Source organism: Pteropus alecto, unplaced genomic scaffold, assembly GCF_000325575.1.
Source record: "Pteropus alecto unplaced genomic scaffold, ASM32557v1 scaffold7, whole genome shotgun sequence".
Taxonomy (NCBI): Eukaryota; Metazoa; Chordata; class Mammalia; order Chiroptera; family Pteropodidae; genus Pteropus; species Pteropus alecto.
In genome coordinates, this window is record NW_006494614.1 from 63,891,015 (window position 1) to 63,910,069 (window position 19,055).

A 19,055-nucleotide genomic window follows, 5' to 3' on the forward strand; every position below is an offset into this window, starting at 1 on the left:
TAATAGCTTATAATAAGAACAGTTATAATAACAAAAAATAAAATTTTTGTTTGTCGACATAAAAACTTATTAGAGCAAATAGGACTGTAAAATCAAACTTCTGAGGTTTAATGTGATTCACATTTATTACTAAGAAAAAAACATGAAATTTCAAGAAAAGATCCCTTGAAAGGAAATGAACATTCTCAATTCTAATGTTATTAGAAATGTATATTATGAGTTTTCAGTTTCTCAAAGAAAATACTTAGGAAGTCTTTTTGAAAAATTTGTCTAATTCTGTATATGTATTTACTATAGGTGTTGCTTTTTAGAAGTACTTATTATAGCTTATGACGACATCTTTATTCAAAACAAATAAATTTTCTGCTTTGCTGTTATGTAGTTATCTTGGGCTGTTGATGTTTGATAGGTGATATGGACTAAATTGTGTCCCCTCCAAAATTCACAGGTTGAAACCTAACCCCCAATGAGACTGTTTAGAGACAGGGCCTTTAGCGAGTAATTAAGTTTAAATGAGGTCACCGGGGAGGGGTCCTAATCCAATAGAATTGGTGTCCTTACAAAAAGAAGAGGAAACACCAGAGATATTGCTCTCTCTATGCCCCTACTACCCTTCCCCTGCAAGGATAGAGAAAAGGCCATTTGAGGACACAGTGAGAAAATGGCTGTCTTCAAGCCAAGGGTCTTTCAAAGGATAAATAAAATGGACAAACCTCCAGCAAGACTCATCAAGAGAAAAAGAGAGCCCAAATAAATAAAATCAGAAATGAAAGAGAAAAGATCACTACCAACACAACAGAAATACAAAGGATCATTGAAGAAAGTACGAACAATTATATGTCAATGAACTGGACAATGTAGAAGAAATAGGTAAATTTCTAGAAACATACAACTTTCCAAGACTAAATAAGGAAGAAACAGAATCTGAATAAACTGATTACTAGCAATAAAATTAAAGAAACAATCAAAAATTTCCCAGAAAATGAAAACTCAGGACCAGATGGCTTCACAGGTAAATTCTACCACACATTTAAAGAAGAATTAATGCCACCCTGAACAAGCCCAATCCCGTCTGATCTGGGAAGCTAAGCAGGGTTGGGCCTGGTTAGTATTTGGATGGGAGATCACCTAGGAAGACCAGGTGCTGTAGGCGTAAAAAAATAAAAAAATAAAAATTAATATCTATCCTTCTCAAAATATTCCAAAAATCTGAAGAGGAAGGAATGCTTCCAAATTCATTTTACAGGGTCAGCATTACTCTGATACTAAAACCAGACAAAGACATTACAAAAAAAGAGACTTAAAGGCCAATATCCCTGATGAACGTAAATGCAAAGAATTTCAAAAAAATACTAGCAAACCAAATTCAACAAAACATTAAAAGGATTATACACCATGATCAAGTGGGATTTATACCAGGGATATAAGGGTGGTTCAACATTCGCAAAGCAACATGATTCATCATCACATCAACAAAAACCAAAGATAAAAATCATGTGATCATCTCAACAGATGCAGTGAAATCATTTGACAAAATTCAACATCCATTTATGATAAAAAATAAAGTGATTATAGAAGGAACTTAACCTCAAATTGATAAAGGCTGTGTACATGACAAGCCCATAGCTAATATACTAAATGGTGAAAAGCTGAACACTTTTCCTGTAAGATCAGGAACAAAACAAGTATACCCACTCTTACCACTATTATTCAATATAGTATTGGAAATCCTAGTCATAGCAATCAGACAAGAAAAAGAAATAAAAGGCATCTAAATTGGAAAGGAAGAAGTAAAACTGTCACTATTTGCAGATGACATGATACTATACATAGAAAACCCTAAAGAATCCACCAAAAAATTAATAGAATAAGTGAATTCAGTGAAGTAGCAGGATACAAAATTAATATACAGAAATCTGCCACATTTCTATACATTAATAACAATCAGAAGGAGAAATTAAGAAAACAATCCCATTTACAAATACATCAAAAAGAAAAAAATACCTAGGAATAAACATAACCAAGGAATGGAAAGACTTGTACTCTGAAAACTATAAGACATTGAAGAAATAAATTGCAGAGGACACAAATAAATAGAATGTAACATGCTTATAAACTAGAAGAATTAATATTGTTAAAATGAACATACTACCCACAGCAATCTACAGATTCAATGCAATCCTTATCAAAATGCCAATAGCATTCTTCTCAGACCTAGAACAAATAATCCTAACATTTATATGGAACCACGAGAGACCTCGAATAGCCATAGCAATCTTGAGAAAGAAGAACAAAGTTGGAGGTATCATGATATCTGATATTAATCTATACTACAAAGCTATCATAATCAAACAGTATGGTAATGGCACAAAAATAGACACAAAAATCAATGGAACAGAATAAAGAGTCCAGAAATAAACCCTTTCATATATGGTCAATTAATCTACAAAAGATGGCAAGAATGTACAATGGAGAAATGTACAAGTGATGTTGGAAATACTGGGCAAAAAAAAAGAGAGAGAGAGAGAGAGAGAAGAAACTGGACTGGTCACTTACACCACATACAAAAACAAACTCAAAATGGATTAAAGACTTAAATGTAATTCCTGAGACCATAAAGCTCCTGGAAGAAAATATAGGTAGTTAACTATCTGATATCAGTCTTAGTAATATCTTTTTCGGATATGGTCCTTTGAGCAAGGGAATCAACAGCAAAATTGAACAAATGGGACTTCATCAAACTAAAAAACTTCTGTAGAGTGACAGAAGCCATTAACAAAACAGAATCTACTGAATGGGAGAATATACTAAAAAATGATATACCTGATAAAGTGCTGATATCCAAAATACATGTGGAACTCATATATTTCAAAAACAAAAATAAACAATCCGTTCAAAAAATGGGCAGAGGACTTGAAGAGGCATTTCTTCAAAGAAGACATATAGATGGCCAAAAGACATATGAAAAGATGCTCAAATCACTAATCATCAGGGAAATACAAATCAAAACCACAATGAGGTACCACTTAACACCAGTGAGAATGGCTGTTATCAAAAAGTCAACAAATAACATGTGTTGGCGAGTATGTAGAGAAAAGGAAACCCTTGTGCACTGTTGGTGGGACTTCAAATTGGAGCAGCCACTATGGAAAACAGTATGGAGATTCCTCAAGAAAACTAAAAATAGATCTACCATACTACCCAGGAATTCGACTTCTGTGTTATCTGAAATAAACAAAATCACTAATTTGAAAAGATATATACACTCAAATGTTCACTGCAGCATTACTAGTAGGAGCCAAGATATGGAAGCAACCTAAGTGTCCATGGATAGTTGAATGGATAAAGATTTGGTATATATACAATGAAATATTATGTAGCAACCCCCTCTCCCCGCCAAAACTCACCATTTGTGACAACATGGATGGCCCTAGAGAGTATTATGCTATGTGAAGTTAAGTCAGACAGAGAAAGACAAATTATCATATGGTTTCACTTACATGTAGAATCTAAAAAAACAAAAATAAACAAGACTCCTAGAAACAGAGACCAAAGAGATGGTTCCCAGAGGGGAGGGGAGTGAGGAGATGGGTGAAAAAGGGAAAGGGAATGTGGTCAATACCGTGATAAGTCTGCGGTGACAGATATTACTAGATGAGTGTGGTGATCATATTGTAAGGTATATAAATGTTGAATCACTACATTGTACACCAGAAACTAATATACTATGCCAACTACACTTAAGTTTAAAAATTAAAAATTGAAAGAAAAGAAATCATGACATTCAATTTATATAGCCTCAATTTATATAGACTCAAAAATTGGCTTACTGTATAGTTTTTCCATTTCCATATGAAAAAATATTTTCTGCTTTCTGATTTTATTAATTTCTGGTTTTCATATTTTTGATCAACAAATATCTGCCTTATTTCTATGTTACAGGTTTATTAAGGATTTTTTTTGCACTCAATCTAAGATCAATTTCTGTGACTTTTGTGTACATATATAAATAAAACAGATTATGTTGCTAAATCTTCTATATCCTTAGTTACTTTTCTTTAATCTCTGAATCTGTCTTGGACAGATTAATATTCCTGTTATTTGTTAAGTTTCCATTTTCCTTTGTACCTCCTGTATTTTATACTTTATAAATTCACTGTTGTGTTATTTAGTACATATTCATAACTACTATATATTATTAATTACAGTGTTTAGCATTATGGAGGCCTCTCCTTTTGTCACATTTAGTGCTTTTGGCCTGAATTCTACGTTGGCAGTTGTAGGTATTACAACTTTGTTTTCTTTTTGTTCGCATACATCTGGATCATCTTCATTCATCTTTTAATTTTTATTCTTTGTAGAACACTTTGTTTCAGATTGTCTCTTGGCTCTAGCATAGAACTGCTTTTGCTTTATAAGTGAATCTAAAAAACTGTTCTTTTAATGGGTAAATTAAGCTCATTTACATTTATTTATGACAAGACTTGTTTGATCTCGATTTTATTTTATGCTTTATTGTTTTATCTACATACACTTTTAAAGATTCTACTGTAGTCTGTTTTCTATGCTTTTTTGGTGCTATAATTCTGTTTATGATTCAATTTCTTTTGATTCTTGTGGTTACTTTTATTCATATTTTCTTATGCCTTTATGTTACATGTCCTTAGTCCCTGTATTTTTGATACTCTCCATTGGTTTGCTATCAAAAGTAACATAATGTTGGCTCATAACAACCTTTCTTCATTCTTCTCCTACTTAAATATGCTTAATTTCCTCCTACTTGATTTTTCAGCTTTATTTTTTTCACTTAATAATTTACTTTCCCTTTTTAAAAATAATTTTTAATTACAGCTGACATACAATATTATTTTTGTTTCAACATAGTGACTAGACACTTATATAACTTATGAAGCGATCACCCTGATAAGTCTAGTACCCATCTGACACCATGTTACTAAATGTTATTGACTATATTAAAATGTTTTCGCTATATTCTCTATGTTAGTACTTTACATCCCTGTTTTTATAAATGGCAATCTGTACCTCTTAATCCCTTCCCCTTTTTACCCATCCCTCCCAAACCCATCCCATTTGGCAACCATCACAATGTTCTCTGTATCTACGAGTTTGATTTTTAGATTCCAAATATAAGAAAAATCATGGTATTTGTCTTCCTCTGACTTATTTCACTTAGCATAATACCTTCTAGGTCCTCCATCCATGTTGCTGTAGATGGCAAGATTTCATTCTTTTTTTTATAGCTCAGTAATATTCCATTATATATATGTACCAGCTTTTCTTTATCCATTCATCTACTGAGGGACACTTAGGTTGCTTCCATATCTTGGCTATTGTAAATAATGCTGCAGTGAGCATAGGGATGCATATGTCTTTTCAAATTTGTGTTTTGGGTTTCTTTCGATAAATACCCACAGGTGAAAGTACTGGGTCCTTCTTTGTTTCTTATTACAGCCTTTGCTTTTTAAAGTATATTTTGTCTTAAGTATTGCTATCCCAGCTTTCTTTTTCATTTCCATTTGCATGAAATATCTTTCCATCCCTCTACTTTGTGTGTTTTGATCTGAAGTTGGTCTCTTATAGGCAGCATGTGTATGGGTCTTGTTTTCTTATCTGTTCAGCCACCCTATATTTTGATTGGAGCATTTAATATATTTACATTTAAAATAATTATTGATAGGTATGTAGTTATTGCCATTTTATTATTCACATTTATGTACACCCTCTTCTTCTTCTTAAAGAAAGAAATCCCTTTAACATTGCTTGTAATATTGGTTTGTTAGTGACTAACTCCTTTAGGTTTTGTTTTTTGTTTTTGTTTTTGGTCTTGGAAGCTCTTCATCTTTCCTTTGATTCTACATGATAGCTTTGCTGGATAGAGTAATCTTAGTTGTAGGACCTTACTTTTCATCACTTTGACTATTTCAGGCCAATCCCCTCTGGTCTGCAAAGTTTCTGTTGAGAAATCAGCTGACAGTCTTAGGGGAATTCCACTGTATATAACTAGCTGTTTTTCTCTTGCTGCTTTTAAGATTCTCTTTGTTTTTATCCTTTGGCATTTTATGATGTATCTTGGTGTAGGCCTCTTTGGGTTCATCTTGTTTGGGATTCTCTGCGCTTCCTGGGCTTGTATGTCTATCTCCTTCACCGGGTTAGGAAAGTTTTCACTCATTATTTCTTGAAATAGGTTTTCAATTCCTTGCCCTCCCTCTTCTCTGTCTGGTACCCCTATGATGTGAATATTGGTAGGCTTGATGTTGCCTCAGAGGTCCTTTAAACTACCCTCATTTTTATGAATTCTTTTTTCTTTTTGCTGTTCTGATTGGGTATTTTCTGCTACCTTGTCTTTCAAATTGCTGATTTGATCCTCCTCTTCATTTAATCTACTATTAATTCCCTCTAATGTATTCTTCATTTCATTGATTGTACTCTTCCTTTCTGACTGGTTCTTTATGTTTTCTATCTCCATTTTTCTGTCTCCTATCTCTTTGCTGAAGTTCACACCGAGATAGATCATTTAGCATCCTTATAAACAGTTTTGAACTCTGCATCTGGTAGATTGCTTGTCTCCATTTTGTTTAGTTCTTTTTCTAGAGTTTTGCTCTGTTCTTCCATTTGGGACATGTTTCTTTGTCTCCCCCTTTTAACTGCATCCCTGTGTTTGTTTCTATATATTAGATAGAGCTGCTACATCTCCTGGTCTTGGTAGAGTGGCCTTATGTAATAGGTGTTATGTGGGGTCCAGTGGTGTGATCTCCCTGGTCACCTGAGCTAGGTGCTCCAGGTGTGTCCCTGGTGCAGGTTGTGTGCGCTGTCCTGTTGTAGTTGAGACTTGATTGACTACAGCATAGGAGGTACTGTGCAGGAGCCGACCCCACAAAGCAGGACTCGCTTTAGAAGGGCTCTGGTGCCTGTTGAGTCACCCTTTGGGTGTGTCATTTGTGGAGGTGGTTGGGTGGTGCTCTGTGTGGTCTAAATCTGGCCACTGGGTGTGTTGGTTCTGGGGTTTCTTGAGAGGCGTCCTGGTGCAGGCCAAGTTCAGCTGCTGCCTTTGCCTGGCCCAAGGCCACCTGGTATGAGGTACTGAGTGTTCTGCAGATGGTTGCCACTTGTACTGACTGGGCTTGGAGGTGCCTGGGAGAAGCTAAACTGTAGACCAAGGCCAACTGCGCAGTGCCAGGATTAGGGCCACTTAGCAAGAGGTACAGGGCATGCTGAGGCCAGACACTGCTTGTTTGGGGTCTGTGAAACTTTGAGAAATTTTAGGAAAGTCTGTAGCATAAGCCAAGACAAGCCACTGGAAGCAGCTTGGTTGCCCCAAAAGTCGGGTGGGGTGAGGTCTCAGGGAATCACCAGGGTGGTGTGAACAGTGTTAGTCAGGTTGCTGGAGACTCACACTTAGCACTTGCAAGCTGAGTTGCGGGAAAGACTTAGGAAAGGAACAGTGGCTTCTGCCAGCACTTTCTGTTTTGGAGGAAGCTGCCCCTACAGCCCTCACCCTGAAACCAGACAATGCAGTTCCTCCCCATATGTCATTGGTGCCTTTGGAGCTGCTGCCCCAGTGCTGGAGCTCAGAGTGAGTGAGTCCATCAGTGAGCAAATCTGTGTATGGGTCCTTTAAGAGGAATTCCTAGGACTCCAGCAGCCCTCCATCTCACTCAGCCACAATCCCCACTGCTTTTCACAGCCAGAGTTATGGAGACTTCTCTTCCTAACAATGGAACCCTGGGTTAGGGAGCCCTGTGTGGGATTGGGATCCCTTCCTCCTCCGGAGTACCTCTGTAGTCCCCCGCAGCTGAGATATCCCTCCTAATTTTTAACTGCCACACATGGGTATGGGATCAACCCATTTTGCATCTCTGTTCCTCCTACCAGTCTCAATGTGGCTTCTACTCTATGTCCTTAGTTGTAGGACTTCTGTTCGGCTAGACTTCAGGTGATTCTCAGTGATGACTGTTCTATAATTTATTTGTGATTTTAATGCAGTCATGGGAGGAGGCATGCACAGTGTTTACCTATTCTGCCACCTTGACTGGCAGTCTCATTTGAAGTTTTGGCTTTAAATAATATCCTTTCACTCTTAAGTTATTACATATGAAGCAACCAGCAAGTTTATTCTACTTTCTACCTTATTTTCCCCTTCACTTATTATTTTTTCCTTGGTTGTATTATTTCTACATTGTCAGAGAACACTTACATTCTATTCCAGCATCCCTATCTCTGCTTTAAGTCTTAGTTGACAGTTAAATATACTCTTTGTTTACCACTAATACTTTTCCAAGGTCTGCCATTTCTTGGTTGGCTAAACTCAGGTTGATCGATCCTTAGGACAAAGCTCTAATATGGTCAAAACTGTCAGAAGAGCAGCTTGGTTAGATGGAAACATCCTTGGCTCACACTCAATTTTTTCTTTCTTTGATTTTCAACAATCTTAGTTTTATATGAGTGTAAAATTTGGCCAAAGTTTTTTTTTTTTTTTTACTTTTTTTTTTTTTTTTGACTGGGTGTCCAAGATATTCTTTCTTTATCTTAAAAGTCATATTAGATCTTGGTGTCAATTTTGTGGGTCCATCTGGGTCAATTTGTTTTAGGCACATAATTTGCCCTTTCAATATATAGATTCAAGTCTTCTTTTATCAGAAAAGTTTTTATGAATTATGGTTTAGAGCAGAAAATTCCATTGTTTGGTTTCCTCTTTGGGGAATCTAACAATAGATATATTGGATCTCTATCACTTTCTACTGAATTCTTTTTACATTCCAATTTCTGCCTTCTTGTCTTTGCCTTTTTCATCTCTATCCTTTGTCACTTTTTGTGCGTTTATGATAACTTTCTCTTTGTAATTTAGTCCACGTTTCTGAAATGGTTTAGCTTTTCCTTCTATTTCTTTCTTATATTGTAGCAGTTCCATTTCACATCCTCCTTTGTCTGATCATCTCTTCTTAGGGTTCTGTGTTTCTGCTTTGTGGTATTTATTCCTAGCTTTGACTGTTTCATTAAGTTTTAGCTACCAACAGCCCATCTAGCTACTGACTTATTTACCTACATAACTACTTGCCTATCAATTCACTTTGAAGTACAGGTTACAATTTTTATTTCCTTTGTGGCAATATTTTTTTTTTAAAGCATTTTCATTATGTACAGCAAAGTTATACCTTTCTTCCTTTTTCTTAAGGTATTTTTGTATGGCAGGCACAAATTCCTTTGGGATAAGATGAGTTTCTGAGAGGATGGGAACCCTGGCTGGTTGGGTCAGGGAAGGTTTCCAAGTTTTACACGTCACCTCTTGTAGCCCCTTTCTGGTTACCTGAATCCAGGTTGGTTTGACAGAAAAGCTTCTGCCTGCAGCTCTGAGTTTCCTAGATATCATCATATCCCAAGGTTATGTCCTCAGTTTCACAAATCATATTTTCCTGTGGTTTTGTGAGATGTCACCTCTGGATTTTCTCAAGCCTTTTCCAGGTCTCTTCTCTTCATATCTCAGAGATTCTGCCCTGTCTAACCTGGATCTGACTTCCTCTCTGGGTGGCTGGGTGGGCCCTTTTAATTATTCCTATTCAGATGAACAATAATGGGATGGATTCCTAAGACAAAGCCAACCATTTGAAGATCAGAACTTCTCTTTTGAAAATAAAAGCCAATAGGAAACTAGAAAAACAAAAACTCTTAATTGTTCATTATTACTCATAATACTTCTCTGCAGAGTCCCATCAACTAATACTGTGGTGTATTCCTTCTAGCCTTTTGATGCACAGTTGAGATACTGTTTTGTACACCACTTTTGATTTTGTTGAATTTTTTAAATTGTAAAATATATTATTTAATTAATTCCCCAAATAGTTATAAAATTTATTGAATACTATGTGCCCCATGCTATTCTAGGTGCTTGGGATATATCAGTGAGCAACAACAGAAAAAGAGTCCCCACCTTTGTGGAGCTTATAGTCTGATCACGGGAGACAGAATAACCAGTAAACATAATAATAAACATGATAATAAATAAATTACATAGTCTGGTAGAAGGTGATGTTGTCTTTGGAAGAAACAATAAAGCAAGGTAATGAGAATCAGGAGTGTAGAAGAATGGATGACCAGCAATTTTAAATAGGTAAGCCTCACTGGTAAAGTGACATGTAGATATTTGTGGAGAAATATATAAAATATATGTAAATGATTTAATTACTAATAACAAAGTGATAAATCAAATATTAAGAGAATATTATCAGTATCAGACTTGGAAGTCCTCAAGTGTCCCAATCCCTTAGATATGATCATCAGTCTCATTTTTGCTATTATCTTTTCCCTACTTTTCTAGTTGTACAATCTATGTATGTACCAAACAGTTTAATTCTGCCAGTTTTAAACTTTATATAAATGAAATCATATTATAGGCCTTTGTTTGTGTTGTGCTTCTTTCACTCAATAATGTTTGTGAAGTTCTTCCATATTATTGTAAATATAATTTGTTCATTTCCATTGCTATTAAGTTATCCTTTATGAATCCATTACAATTTATCTGTTCTACTGCTGATGAATATTGGGTTAATTTGGGACAATAATGAACAATGCTGATGTGGTCATCTCCTTACATAATTTCTGGTGCACATGTGCAAGGGTTTCCTTACTAGTAAGACCATATATTCAAGGGAGGAATGGCTGGGTTGTGAGCTATGTGTATGTTCTACCTCACTCAAGGTTTGAACCAATTTCCAGCTCAAGAAGTGATGCAGAAAAGTTCCCACTGCTTCATGTCATTTCCAAACACGCTGTATTATCAAACTTAATTTTTGACCTTGTAGGTGCAAAATGAGTAAAAACATACTTTCACTCTTTTAAGATTTTCTCTTTGCCTTTGGTGTACTGCATTTTCACTTTAAAGTGTCTAGGTGTGGATTTTTAAAAATTTATCTTGCTTGGTGCTCAGATTATGACAGCTAAGGAGTACTTTAAGACTAAATTTACCATACCTCATTTACTTTAAAACTGTGTCAGACAGCGAGATTCTGTGATACAGCCTTCATATCACACAGATCAAATTCCTAGAAAACTACAATACCTGCTAGTGATCTATGATGACATTCAGAAGTCAACATAACTCTATAGGGTGTATGATTAAATTAAATCATTCCCACTACTAGAAGCCACAGGGTAAATTCCCGAGTGCTAAGTGTGAGACTAATTCAGGCATTTTAGCAAAGGAGCTCTTTCTTCAAATAACATCATGCTATGCATAAAAGCTGACATTTGAGAGTTAAGAGTGGAGCTGCTCTGGGCCACAAAGGGAAGGAGTATCTTAGACAGTGAGAACGTGGTGACCACAAAAGGCAACCACCCATTATAAATAGGAATAGTGATGCCTTGGAGGGAATGCTAGTCTTTCTTGAGTTTAGTTAGAGAGGGGCGACCTCCCCAGGGGTGGCTCAGAATCCAGATCAGTGTGGCTCAGGGAGGCTACATGGGGCAGAGCCTACTGGAAACCAGAAAGTCCCTCGGGCAGCATCTGTCTGTATCACCTGAAAATCAAGACCTGCAGGCAATGCAGCTTCCAAAAACTTCATGTTTTTATTACTTAAGCAATATTTATGAAACATAGGAAAAATAAAATCTGTTCTCTGAATCAAGATACACATTGAGTCTGATTGATTTTAAGTTTTCTTAACTTTGTTCAAGTAAATAATTCAGGACTAAACTTTATGTTCCCTAAAATAAAACAGACAAACTCAAAACACACATTTACATATATATGATTAAATGATACGTGTAAAATGTACCACTTTCTTAAACATGGAAATCTGCCCCCAGTAAGCCTCCATTCCCACTGGAAAATGGAATCTCTAAGGCTGAAGGACCACTTACCTTGACCTTCTCTTCTAGCCTTCCCAAGCGAATATTGCCTTCTACGATTTTGTCGAGAACTCCATGTTTCTCACTTTCTAAACATTGGGCCTAAGGAGAAAGGTGAAAAGAAAAATAATGGGCTCTCAGTTTTATAGAAAGAATTAAAAGAGTAAAAAGTTCTTTGGTCTCCTGTCTCTGCCTTCAGCCATGCTGTCAAGGATCCTCTGCAGTCCAAGCCGATCTTCGGACATGAGAAGGAGGCTGCAACTTTGGCGTACTGCAAACAGGGCAGGAGCCTCATCAAGGGGACTAATTCCATTAGTTTACCTTCTAAAATATCATTTGCCATTATTTAAAGTTCGGGTTATTCACCTTTCAAAATATTCTTCCCCTATGGTTGAAAGATAAAATTTTGAAGAATTTGAATATTCGCTGTTGAAATTATAAAAGATAAAGCTTTTTATGGATAATTTTGTAAAAAAAAATACTCTTAAAATTATATTTACATGTTAATTTGCAGTGTACTTGAAGTAACTGAGGAAACTTACCAAATACATAAGATTGTCACGTTCCTGGGTTATATTCTCTGCCAGGCCAACAAGATTTGCCAGGTACTGGTGAGCAGACATTTCATTCACCATGGCTTTTTCCACCTGCTTTTTGAGGACATCAATTTTCCTTTGAGACCTCCTAAAGAGTTCCCCCAAATGATGGAATAAAGAACTTATTAACCTGAAAGGCTAGGGCATAGTGAATATTCACACTATAAAAACAGCAAGTACATTAGCATTTAAACATTATTTTTTCAGCAAACTAAATCTCTAAGTTTCAAGGTGAGAAAAAGTAACCGAATTTAATTTTAAGCCAAGCGTAATTTCTATCTCAAAGTCAAGGCAATAGGAATCACAAAATGCTTCGCATGATTAATAGGCTAATTATATATTATTCTATTAAATCTTTGGCTCATGTTCTAAAAGACACTTTTGAAAAAAGGAATTCAGTAATATCAAAGAAGACTTTTGGGAAATGGTTAGGAAAAAAGTTCCAGAACTTTCAGAGTCTTAGGGTCGTCATTATGAAGATCAACCCTATGTGAGCTGGATGCGAGAACTGTTGGTTAACACCGGTTAACAGAAAAGCTTATACTGTACTTATATTTTGATATCCAATCATGTCAATTCTATTTTATAGTCGATATTAGAAAAAGATAAAGAATATTCCTCAATTGTCCTTTTTTAACTATTAAAAAAACAGCTTAAGAAAAACCCATAAAAACCTGTTTATTTTCTGTGCCCTTTCAAGTTCAGTTTCCAGCGCTTTGTTTTGAGTTGTCAGATTGTTCTTCTCTAACAGCAGGCCCTTTTTCTGCACTTGCAGGACTGCCAACTTTTCCATCAACTCTTCCATCTCAGCATTTTCTTTCTCTTCTTCCTTCTGCAACTGGCTGATGAATAAAACAGCACAGAGTTGGATCTGGTACAACGAGGCCAAAATGAGGCAGCCACTGCCAGGCAAGTGATAAACAGCCCGCCCCTCCAGCCCTGGGTGGGTCGTTTGGTAGGCCTCTGTACACACATGTCCCCATCCCACCCCTGGAGGATCTGGGATGGAGCTCTTAGAGGACGGGAAAGAAAGCATGGTTGGGTACATACTTCTTTGATGGTAATGATCTAACCCCTTTTTCTGGCCACAGTTCTTGCTTAGGCCTGTATATTTATGAGTATATATACTTATTTATACCCTACTCCTTCCAGAAAGAATTTAAGATAGCTCAATTTTTTACACAGTAATAATTGCTCCCCCTCAAATTCTAATGCTAAAACAAATTTTCTATTATACTGTAGTAATTGCATGTTTTTATGATAAAAGAAACAAAGAACAAGGAGGGCATACAATTTCGATATAGAATTCCGGCAAAAAGATCTCAAGAAAAGAGTTACTTCTTCATGGGTTGTATTGGTCGATTTTCATGTAATAACCAGGACTGAACAGGTGGGGCCACATTCTGAGAGATGGGGTTTCTCTGCATATAAGGGGATGGGGGATTCACTTCCTGGCTTGCTGGTTGGCTGGAGAACAAGCCTCTGGTTGCATGTATTTGGGACCTATATCACTTGTCATACAAATTCAATGACTTCAGCCTGGGATGGCTCCCCAAATATCCGGTCAGGAACTTTCCAAATAGTTTCCACTGCTTTCTAGTTTACTCATTTTAGTCTAAGTGCAGAGGACATAACTAGACAAAAACCACAGAATTGAGGTTTGAATTAAACTCACTTTTTCATTTATCTTTTTCTTCTCTTTGTTTTGTTTTGATTTCAGAATTTTATTTAAAAGTATTTTTTTTGCCAAAGTAATACACCTGGTACTAAATCAACAGTAAAGAAAAGTTCACAATGAAAGCTAACCACAGACAATAGGAAAGGTTGGGAAAGTGTTGGTGGATGTGCACCGCCACCTTAGAGAACAGTATCTAGAAAATGCATTTACTCTACAGCCCAACAATGCCACCTCTAGGTATGTATTTAGGAACACATATAAAAAGTTTACTGTGGCACTGCTTAATGGAGCAAACTTTAAAACAATTTGAATTTCCATTAATAATAGTATTTCATATGATGAAATATCACCATGCAGCACTTAGAAAGAGTAAACTCTATATTTCAGCATGGAAAGATGTTTGAAAAATTGAGTGCAAAATTTCAAGATACCAAAAACACACCAAAAAACATTATATGTTATTCATGGAAACATATGTAAAAGTAAAAAATAAACTGGAAATATGTTTCAGATTTATGATAGTGATCACTTTTGGTAAGTGGTGGGGGTGAGGGGCAAGGATAAGTTAAAAGGGGCTTCAGCTGTGTTTCTAAATTTTAACAATATAGTTCTTAAACAATACAAACCAAAAAAGGTGGAAACAATTCGCAAAAAAAAAAAAAAAAAGAAAAGAAAAAGTTAATAGTTAATATCTGTTGGGGGAAATAGTTGCTTTGAAAAAAAATTTGATAAAATGTTTCCACCCCTAGGTTCTCACACCCCAGAGGAAACTTCTACTGACCATTTCTGATTTCAGTTCTTCTGGTAAAAAACCATGACTTAATTTTTTTTTTAATTGTGAAATATAATGTACATATAGAAAAGTATATGAAAGATAAAAGCATATTTTAACAAATAATTATAAAATGAATACTCAAGTAATTACCATATAGGTCAAGAAAGAACATTTCCAGTACCCCAGAGACTCCCTTGTCCTGCCCCAATCATAGTGCCACCTTCCCTAACCATCATTATGGCATTATCACCTATCTACATATCACTACGGTTCAGTTTAGTTTGCCAGTATTAGAACCACATATAAAGGGAACCAAGATGTATAATTGGTACATGAAAGGATCGGATATATGCACTTCCGTGTTTTTATGCCTCCCACTCATGCATGTTCATGTGTGTGGCTGTTGAATATTTAATTGTATCAGTATATACCAAACTCTGTGTACCCATTTTCCAGCCGACAGTCAATTGGTCTGTATCCTGATACACTTGCAGGATTCCCCAGGGCAGTGCTACTCAAAGTGTGGTCCTCGGATGGGTGTCAGTCTCTAGCTCTTTGTTACTTGTTCACAAGATAAAATACAGATATTTAGAGAATGGCTTCAAAACTTTTATAGCAATTTAACACTGCGTGAGATGAGTGAACTTGGCTTTCTGCGCAGCAGCTTGGGTGCTGTCAAATTTGCAGCTTGGCTGGCTTGTGATAAGAGCTGCATACTTGTCACGTGCAGTATGAATACATAACAATGTGTAATTTTAAGGTTAATTTGCCAACTGTAACTCAAAAACATGTAAAATCCAGAACTCATTTATTTCATGGAAGGCTAACCTAACTATTATTTCATTGGATAAATTGTTGAACTGGATTAATGATAAAAGGTTAAAAAGAAGAATATTGAAAATACAAAGACTTCTGCTTTTAGCCAAGATAGGTTTACCCTTCAGCTAGAAAACCAGGCAGGACATAAGAAACAACTGCTTTCAGACTGTGGACAAAGGCAAAATAGAACTGTGATCCCTGGAAGCAGGAAATAACAAAGTGAGTACTATAATCATCCAGCTTACTGCCAGGCCTCAGCACAGGGCGGGGAAACCCAGCCAGAACCCAGTGGACTTGCTGAGTTGAGAGGTCAGAGGTCAGAGATGAGGGAGGCCCAGGCAGCTAGAACTGTGGGGTAAGAGAGGAGGGAGTGTCACAGAGAGGGAAAGGGATCTAAAGCGCTTCAGGAGAGTCCTCACAAGTCTTTGGCTGCGAGCTGATCTGGACTGGTATGACCGCCAAGGGCTGAGGAAAGAACCATTAGACACAAATAGGCAGAATAATTCTCTACATTCACAAAGAAATGGGAAGAGTACATGAGCCCACCAGCCAGAGTGGAAAGACCTTATAATGTAAGGGACATTAGAGAGAACCCTCAGAAGGGTCTGATTACCTTTGCAGTGGGACTGAACTAACCTTAGACTAATGGTTGCTTTGTGGGTCCCCTAAGAGAGGAAAGGTTTGGGTTCCAGTCTACAGCCATGCTACCCTGAACAAGCCCGATCCCGTCTGATCTTGGAAGCTAAGCAGGGTCGGGCCTGGTTAGTACTTGGATGGGAGACCACCTAGGAAGACCAGGTGCTGTAGGTGTAAAAAAAAAAAAAAAAAGAAAAAAGAAAAAAAGGGATTGTAAACTGACAAGGTCCTTGTAATCTGTGAGGTCAACCAAGGGTTACCTCGCCTAAAAATATATATATATTGGGTTCCAGTAATTGTAATCCAGCATTTATCCAAGCACCAGTCTAAGCACTTCATATGCACTCACTTATTTATTCCCCAACGTCAACCATCTAGAGCTGAAAGCCTCGTGATTTAAAAAATTCCCTCCCACCAAAGTAATTTGCATTTATAAAGGAATACTTGCAAAATATTAAAAAAAAAACACAAAGAAAATAAAAATTACCCACCAATGGTTAATTATGTGTTAACTTGACTAGGCTATGGTGCCCAGTTGTTTGGTTAAACACTAACTGCAGTTAGATGCTGTTGTGAAAGTATTTTGCAGATGTGATTAACGCCTACAATTAGCTGACTTTAAGTAAAAGCGATTACCTTTGATCATGTGGGTGACCTCACCCAATCAGTTGAAGACCTTATGAGTAAAAACTAAGGTTTCCCTAAGAAGAAGGAATTCTGTCTTAAGACTGAACACACAAATCCTGCCTGAGTTTCCAGTCAGCAGGCCTGCCCTATGGATTTCGGATTTGTAAGCCTCCATAATTGCATGAGCCAAATCCTTAAAATTAATCTCTCTCTCTCCTCAAATATACATATATGTATACATATCCTACATATATCCTAATGGTTGTTTCTCTGGAGAACCCTGACAACTAATACACCCAGATTCTCATCTTCCACAGATAAGTGCTACTAACATTTATCCATTCTTCCATTTTTCTATGTACTTATGGTATATATGCAATATATATACACGCATAGACATACCTCATTTTATTGTTTTGCTTTGTTGTGTGTCACAAGTGTTGCCTTTTTCACAAATTGAAGGCAAGAGCCTCCACCAGCAAAAAGATTACGACTTGCTTTAGCACGAGCCTCGCTTTATCGAACCCGCAATATCTACAAGGTATGCCTGCCTACGTAAAATCATACATACACAAACATGGTTTACACACATGCATACATACTAGAGTGATCAACTCATCCCAGTTTGCCTAGGACCTTCCTAGCTTTAGCGCTAAGTCCCACATCCTGGGAAACCCCAGTCACAGGCAAACTGGGATAGTTGGTCACCTTAATAAACACACACACTTTTTTAAAAAAAATAAAATTGCGATCATTTTGTACATATTGTTCTATAACCTAATCTCTTCAAATAAAAATATATTGTGGTGAAAGCAGGACGTCTGGTTTGTTAGCAGGACCCTTTGTATCACGTGTGATGAAAAAATATTTAAAAATGGGTGATGCTGAGAAGGGCAAGAAGATTTTTGTTTGGAATTTGCCCAGCACCATCCTGGAAAAGGGAGGCAAGCACAAGACTGGGCCAAATCTCCACGGTCTATTTAGGCAAAAGACAGGTCAGGCCCCTGGATTTTCTTACACGGATGCCAACTAGAACAAAAGTATCACTTGGGGAGAGGTGAAGTACTGATGGAGCACTTGGAGAATCCCAAGAAGTATATCCCTGGGACAAAAATGATCTTTGCTAGCATGAAGAAGGTGGCAAAAAAAGGGCGGACTTGATAGCTTCTCTCAAAAAAGCTACTGAGTAATAATTGCCTTATTTGTTAAAAAACAGAACTGTCTCATGACTTTTTTCTCATGTGTACCATACTTAAATTGATCTCATACATCAGAATTTAGATCATGAATGGCTAATAGAATATTTCCTTGGACAGTTCCGATTTATATAAGATTGGCTTGTGTTTAAATGGGTATGATCACCTCTTTGAACTCTGACAGTAATTAGGTTTAGCAAGTGCTATCACTGTTTTCCTCTTCTGAAGATATAATTGGGCTTGATTAATAATGTTCAACTTTTCACGAAGATGGTGAATGACATCTCAAAACCTGTAGGTTTTATATTCAGATTTATATAACTGGTTATGTTCATATGCTTAAATACTAAGGAGATCTCTTTGCTGTCTCATAGAACAGCAAGACTCACCTATGTTTCAAGTTATGTTCATTAGCCTGTTAAAGCTGAGGGCTGAAGATAAGTTGGCAATGTCTACTTTATCTTTTTGGTCTTAAGTAGGCCAATTTAATTAAAATTATCTGTATCTAAAATGTTGCCTTTTATTTAATGAAAGGCATTTCTGTGTGGTTTATGTATAATATCAAATAAAAAACATGTAACACTATAGGCTATCTTTCTATGTCAAAAAGAATCTTTTGTAATATCACTTTTAAGGGCTGTGTTATATTCCACTTCATGGCTGTATCCTTTCATTTAACCAGTTATTACTGGATATTTAGATTTCCAGTTCTCCTTTAAATTATCTTTGGTTCTAAAACCAATAAAGGCTGGCACAGTACAGAAAAAACATCATACACACATACAAAGTGCAGACTGTAGCCCTCAAGCCATATTCTAGTTTAATAAAATATTTACTGTTCTCAGACTCGGGCACCTGTGCAGGTG

The 19,055-nt window shown here is 36.5% G+C and overlaps 1 protein-coding gene, 1 non-coding gene and 1 pseudogene across 2 annotated transcripts in view; 2 read left to right on the forward strand and 1 right to left on the reverse strand.

Annotated features, from left to right (window-relative positions):
* The window catches only part of CEP89 (centrosomal protein 89), a 74,371-nt gene that overhangs the window by 7,425 nt on the left and 47,891 nt on the right, over positions 1–19,055 (reverse strand). The window contains exons 15-17 of the mRNA XM_006926779.3: positions 13,133–13,300; positions 12,405–12,546; positions 11,875–11,964 (exon numbers count right to left, since the gene is read on the reverse strand). Coding sequence (XP_006926841.1) covers positions 11,875–11,964; positions 12,405–12,546; positions 13,133–13,300 — 400 coding nt within the window. The remainder of the gene's footprint in view (positions 1–11,874; positions 11,965–12,404; positions 12,547–13,132; positions 13,301–19,055) is intronic.
* On the forward strand, positions 16,422–16,540 carry LOC112474862. The gene has a single exon (XR_003044546.1). It is a non-coding gene; the product is annotated as a 5S ribosomal RNA (ribosomal RNA).
* Positions 17,807–18,183, forward strand: LOC107196735 (annotated as a pseudogene).